This window comes from Vidua chalybeata, chromosome 3 (genome assembly GCF_026979565.1).
Source record: "Vidua chalybeata isolate OUT-0048 chromosome 3, bVidCha1 merged haplotype, whole genome shotgun sequence".
NCBI lineage: Eukaryota > Metazoa > Chordata > Aves > Passeriformes > Viduidae > Vidua > Vidua chalybeata.
This window is the reverse complement of record NC_071532.1, coordinates 3,204,691-3,211,278: the sequence shown is the minus strand read 5'-3', so window position 1 is coordinate 3,211,278 and position 6,588 is coordinate 3,204,691. Positions and strand designations below refer to the sequence as shown.

Below are 6,588 nucleotides of genomic sequence, written 5' to 3'. Positions count from 1 at the left end.
TTACTGTGTGTGTCTCCCTGGAAAGGTTGGGAGATGCCAACACAAAGCAGCTCCTTCAGATCCAAGGGGATAAACCAGGCCTGAACTCCCAAGGTTGGTTGGGATGGACCCGAGGTGTGAGCCAGCCATCACAAGAGATTTGGAGCAACTTGGGGATGCCTTGTTCCAAGGAGGGCACCACTCCTGGCCGTGGAATGAGGAGCGTCAGCTCCTTCACCCTCAGCACAGGCAGCAGCCATGATGGGTCACGCATGAGGGGTGCAAAACGCAATTAGTGGCTCCCTACTCGTCCGCTCCATTAGAGCCGGACAGGAGCTCTCACTGGGGGCTGGCGGGGGCGATGGTGTGCCAGGAGGAGCTCGGGGAGCGGCCGTGCCTCCTCACGTCCCCTCAGGCCCGCCGGGCCGCCATGGCCGCCGCGCGGGAACCGCCTCTCGCGAGCCCCGCGCGGGCCCGCCCCGCCCCGCCCCGCGCGCGGCGCGCAGGCGCAGCGGCTGCTCCTCTATATAAGGGTCGCGCCTGCCCGGGCTCGCCCTGTCATCGGGAGGATGTCGCGATACGGGCGATACGGTGCGCACGGCGGCGAGCCTGGGGAGCCTCAGAGTCGCGTGGGGGCTCCTGCTGTGGGCGGGGGGGATGAGGGGAAAGGTGGCGGGAATGGCGGCGTTCGTGCCGCTCCGGCGGTGGGAGAAGGCGATCGTTCCCTCAGGGCGGCCGCTGAGAGGGACGGGAATGGCGGGGAGGGGGCCGAGCCCGCCGCGGCCGCGGGGTCTATGGAGGGCGGGCGCGGCCCGGCGGGAGCGCTCTAAGATGGACGCGGTGTCAAAGATGGCGGCAGGGAGGGAGCGGGGGAGGGGCGGCCGCGTGCGGCACTGACATGGCGGCCGCTTGTCCCCTCAGAGACCAAGGTGTACGTGGGGAACCTGGGCACGGGCGCCGGCAAAGGCGAGCTGGAGAGAGCCTTCAGCTACTACGGACCGCTGAGAACCGTGTGGATCGCCAGGAACCCGCCGGGGTTCGCCTTCGTGGAGTTCGAAGACCCCCGGGATGCTGAAGATGCTGTGCTTGGCCTCGATGGGAAGTACGTGCACGTCTGGAGCTTCTGTGAGGGCCGCAGCCCTCGATCTCCATACGCCACACCAATCGTGGATTTCTCATGCTCGTTGCTTGAGCGCATCAGAGGAGGCTATTCCTTTGGCTAATAGCTGCTGTGTCTTACAGGATAATATGCGGCTCCAGAGTCCGAGTGGAAGTATCCACAGGGATGCCGCGCCGCTCCCGCTACGACCGGCCGCCTGCCCGGCGCCCCTTCGACCCCAACGACAGATGCTACGAGTGTGGTGAGAAAGGCCACTATGCCTATGACTGTCACCGCTATAGCCGGCGAAGGAGGAGCAGGTACGTGCGGGGCCGGGGCGGCCGCGTTGCTTCGCCAGCTCGCTTTTGTGTAGTTCTTGTTAGCAAAGAACACAATGTTACACCAGTTTTAACTCTAACTGTCGTAAGTCAACAGGTGTATATCACAAATTTTTTTTTTTTTTTGCTAATACATAAAAAATGTTAATATCTTAATAATCAACCTGGTCAAAACCTTTCAGGTTTCTTCGTTTGAGTCAGTCGCCTTGATTCAGAATGTCACGAGCCTTAAGATTTCATGCTGAGGCGCCTTGCAAATCCGACACTTAAGATCCTCCTAGACCTTGAGGTGATCAGCATAAGAGGCCAGATCCCCTCGAGCCATCTACACGTAGCTTCACCTTATTCTTTAAGGGCAGAAAATTTGAGACGGTGACCGCCGTAACAGTAAATTTGGCTTTCAATTGGGGCCCCCCTCCGGTTTAGAAAGAGGAACACCAGATTGACCACATTCCCACCTAGAAAAATCTTCTTGCGTCAATCAAGCCTCACCCTGGCTCATTGGGCTGTCAGTTTGATCGTCGTTAGATTGAAGAGAACACCTACCTAGATGCAGCGCTCGCCTATAGATACTTCTAGATCGTCTAGATCTGCTAGACCTTGGGCCAAAGAGGGTCGACCTGCAAACTTGCAAGGTTTATTTTAAATACGCATTACAGTGTTTTCTATTCTAATGTAATTCTGCAATGTAATTCAGCTTTTAACATTTTTCTAGGTAGTAAAAATGCTCAAGACAAGTAGGCCCAGACATTTTTCCAACTGACAGATGCTAGTGGTGTGTTTTTGTTGTTTTGTTTGGTTTGGTTTTTGGTTTTTCTTTTTTTGTTTTATTTTTAAATCTTCTTTTTAGTTGTCTGAAAAAAGTTTTGACTTCAGCAGGGCCTCACACGTGCGGGTTGCTGCAGCTGTCTGCTGATACCTGTTTTTTCTAACCTAAACCCAGGTCCCGGTCCAGATCCCGCTCGAGGTCCCGAGGAAGAAGATATTCCCGGTCACGCAGCCGCAGCCGTGGTAGGAGGTAGGGCTCTGCCTTCTCTGTTTTCATTCCCACTCCTTCCTCTGCGGGCCCCTCCTCCCTTTTCTGTAGCTGTTGTGAAAAGTACCTTGCAGTGATGGGTTGGTTTTTGCTTTGTTTCGTAGATCCAGGTCAGCTTCCTACCGCAGGTCCCGGTCGATGTCTCCTCGGAGATACAGATCATTCTCACCCCGCAGGTCCCGCTCTGGGTCTCTAAGAAGGTCAAGGTACGTGGTTGCTGTTAAACCCACAACCCTGTTGAAGGACTCGCTGAAATACCAAGTATCTGTCTATACATTTATGTATAGCATTTATAATGTAATCAGTAAGTTTGTTTTGCAGTCCACAGGTTGGTAGGAACCTTTGTGGTGTTACATGCGTAAGAGTTACTCTGAATATTTTGTTTAAAATTTAACCCTATAATTTTGGAACCGCTGTTTCTGAGATGTTGTTTTTTTTTTCAAACATTGTACCAAAGTTACAGCCTTGCTCCATGGTTAAGGTTTCCAAATTCAGCCTGTAGTGTACAGGGTGTAATTGCTTAGTCCAGTAAGACAGTGAGATTCATTTTACCTGCACGGCAGTACTGACCAAAAGTAGTACAGCCTTCTAATAATAATTATTTCTGCAAAACAAGCAGATCAGTAAAGTTCTCAGTCTTCTGGGACATTTAAAATAACTGGTTTCTGTCTCACCTGTATGAAGCATGTGGTAGTAGAGCTTCCATTGTTCTTTTTGCAGATCTAGGTCCAGGTCACGCTCCAGGTCCCGGTCTGTTGTATGGCCTCGAAGCAGGTGAGACACTCGTTTTAATTCAAACCAGTAAGGGTTTTGGTGTGTTGTTTGGTTGTGGTGGTGTGTTTCTTTTTTTTTTTTTTTTTTTTTTTTTTTTTTTTTTTTCTTCCCTGGGGGAATTTGTCTGGAAGCACTTAGAAGGCTGTTCAGCAGAGCAATATTTGTACTTTAGTAATTTATGCTTTTTCACAGACAGAAGTAGTGGTGAATAATTTAAGCTCTGTGGAGAGAATTTTAAAAAATAAGTTAATTCTTAGGTATGTAGTAAATTGAGGATGGTTTAATGTGCTGTGCTGCCTTCTGCTTAGCAGTGGAAGAGATGCTCATGCCGAGTACCAGTTCTGGGTGGTTGTGAGCATTCCCATCTTCAGTAACTGTAATCCAGTAAAAAGTTACTTGTTAGGAGGGGGGAAATGGGACAGACAGTGGCTCAGGATAGTGACCAGGAAGGTTTCAAAGCAGTGGCACGTAACATTTTGTTTAACATGTGCCAGCACTGTCTTTGTAGTATTTCTGTGTGTTAATAGACCAGGTAAAGGTGCATTTTGATTACCCTTCAAAAATAATTCTGAGCAGAAATAGAGTAAAAGTATTTTGCTTTTTTGGCCAAGCATGTTGAATGGAGCATTCTGATGTTGAATGATAGCTTGAATTTTGACACTCTAGGAAGACAATTTTAAGTAACAGCAGATACTTGAGTTGATGAAGTAACATAATAAATGTGGGAGGAAAGTTTCACTGTTGAAGTAGATTTAATTCCTGAGATAAATTTGGAATAGTTTACTCATTAGTAGCCAGATATTGGTGCAAAATCTATATTATGCTTGAATAAAATTGCCATTGCTGAAGAATGCATCAGCTTTTCAGCACACACACTTACTTGTGGCTGATTCCAGGCTCTTAATGTGCTCTTAAAATACTTTCTAAGATGACACTTGAAACTATTCTTCCCTTGCTAGAAGGGATACTTGCAGGTAGGAAGGAAGTGTGGGAGTCTGGTCTGGTGTTTTGTGGAACTGGCAGCTGAAGCTTTGCTGGGGAGCTTCCTGTGCTTGCACTCTGCCTTCTGATGGGTGGGGTCTCTGCACTCAGAGCTGAAGGATTCCCTTGGAAGGCCCTGGGGAAGGCCTGCAGCACCAGAGGCTTCCCTCTGTGGTTGGTGCTGCTGCGTGGGGTGAATTTGCTGTTGCTGGTGTAGCTAACTCTCCGTGTGTTTGCATGCCCACTGGCTGCTTTGCTGAGCTTTATTTTTCTCCTGTTATAGGTCTGAGTCTCATGGTAGATCTAAATCTGGCTTACCTGCTAAAAGGTGAGCGTTCAAATACAAGTACCACTCAGTTGGTTTTTGTTTTGGTTGGTGGGGTTTTTTGTGGGGTTCTTTGGTTTTTTTCCTCATGATTCAAAATCTGTTTGGACTGGTATTCAGTTGCAGGGTTGTTGTTTTTACTTTTCATAGCTGATTTCAAAAACATTTTTCATACATTATTGGGTTTTTTGAACAGCTGATTTTTTTTTGTGGGACAGCAGGTAGTTCTTCCAGGATTTTGCATACTGATGTTTTACACTCATTTATAAAAAAATACTTGTGACAGGAATTGGGGCATGTTTTCTCCTGCCTTTGTTCCTAGGTGTCTGTAGTTCTCCCTCTCCCTAACTTGCTCGATTCACTGCTCCTGCTTTGCAGGGTTACTGTGATTTACAGCAGCTTTGAAGCTGTGTGTTGCTCTTTTCCCGAGGGTTCCAGCTTCCAGCATTTTCCCTTCTCACCTGCAGCTTCTTGCTTAAAATACCCGAGTACACTTGATACCAGCAGTGTGAATGCATTGAACAACATCAAATTGTTCTGGTTTAAAATGGTCAGAAGTGGGTACTGAGAGCACCCAGGTGTACCAACCACACTGATTGGTCTGTCTGTCTGTTTGTTTTTAAACAGCCGCTCAAAGTCCAGATCACCATCTCCAAAGAGAAGGTAGGAATGTCTTAAAACTGGAGTCTGTCCTATGGTTCAACAGCACTTGAGCTGGAGCTAGAGAAGTTAACTTGGGCAAGGATAAAAGCTCAGGGTATTTACTTGCCTAAATCTGAACTATGAGAAGATGAATTGTTCATAGGCATTTCCTGCTGCTGGCAGTCAGAATGTCATGACATAGCTAAGGAATAAGAACAGCTGCTAAGGAAACCTTTAATGAAATCTTTCTGAGGAATTTAGAATCTAGGGAACAAGTGAGTAATGTAAGCTGTGGAGCAAGCCAATAAAGTGGTGTAAGATTCAATTCCTGCTGGTGCCTCCCGCAGGCTCAGGAGTTGCACAGCTGCCAAGCTGTGCTGTGCTCCATGAAGGAAGAAGGTTTCCTGTGTTACCAGAGAGAAGTATGTGCTGGAATTGAGGTTTCTGAGCAGGCTCGATGTCTCAGCTCTCTTAATTAGTCTTCAGCTTTCAAGCTTAAAGCAGTTTTTAAGTTGAAGTGTAAAATACAACACTTCTTTCATTATTTGAGAACTGTAAATGAAAATAGGGGCAGAACTCCAGAGAAAGCCTGGGGTAGCATGCAGTTTCTGTTGGTTTTCCTGTAGGAGTTGTTCTTAATGGTTTGTTGTCTTTTTTTTTCCTTTCAGTCACTCACCATCAGGAAGCCCTTGAAGGAATGAAAGTCCTAAAAGAATGGGTTCAGATTTAAGAAGTTTAGTAAAAAAATTATTTTGTTTACATTATAAGGGATTTTGTGATGTAAGGGCTTAGTCCTAGAAGGCAGTTTCTATTGACTAGCAATTGGCATGAATCTCTATCTTCTAAAAGTCTTGTTAGCAGACTAATACAAAACTCTTCTGTTGTGTTTGTGTTCTGTGATCTGAAAATGTTGGGCTTTTTTTTTTTTTTATTATTGGTGCATTGAAATAAACTGCATTTCTAACTAAGAAATCAATTGTGATAACCCTGCTGTTCATAGTTGGGACGGGGAAGCAGGCAGTGTGCCCTGGGGCTGAAAAACAGCAGAGAAGGTTGCAAGAGGCACATGTGTGCCTCAGGTGTCTCTTGTGTGTTATACTCTATGTCTGTATACCTTTTTTAGTAAGTTGGAGGGGTTTTGTGGAGATCACAGGTCCTAAGGACAACCTGCAGGTTGTGTGCAAGTAGCAGGATCTGTGGGGAATTGAGAGCTCAAGTTCCTCCTGTCTGCCTGGTTCCATCCTGGCAGTGAAGTGGACCCAGGGAAGGGCCTTGCTGCTGTGCTGATCTGTGGTTGCGTTGGGAAACCAGACTAACTCCATCTCAGGTTACTGAATTAATAAAACAGTGAACGATTTTTGCCAATTTGCTTTTATCTTTGCAGCTGATAATGGCTGTTACCAGAATAGCAAGG

General features: G+C 47.1%; 1 protein-coding gene across 2 annotated transcripts; it reads left to right on the top strand.

The window, feature by feature from the left end:
* The first annotated feature begins 474 nt into the window (after window positions 1–474).
* Window positions 475–6,146, top strand: LOC128785514 (serine/arginine-rich splicing factor 7-like). 2 transcript variants are annotated; one of them, XM_053938183.1, is made up of 9 exons: window positions 475–570; window positions 901–1,081; window positions 1,222–1,398; window positions 2,360–2,434; window positions 2,557–2,658; window positions 3,173–3,226; window positions 4,491–4,535; window positions 5,160–5,195; window positions 5,843–6,146. In XM_053938183.1, exons 1-9 carry the CDS (start codon window positions 549–551, stop codon window positions 5,865–5,867), a joined length of 717 nt encoding a protein of 238 aa, XP_053794158.1. In that variant the 5' UTR covers window positions 475–548; the 3' UTR covers window positions 5,868–6,146. The 2 variants fall into 2 exon arrangements, with proteins under 2 accessions (XP_053794158.1, XP_053794159.1); XM_053938184.1 differs by lacking the exon at window positions 4,491–4,535.
* Window positions 6,147–6,588: the final 442 nt, after the last annotated feature.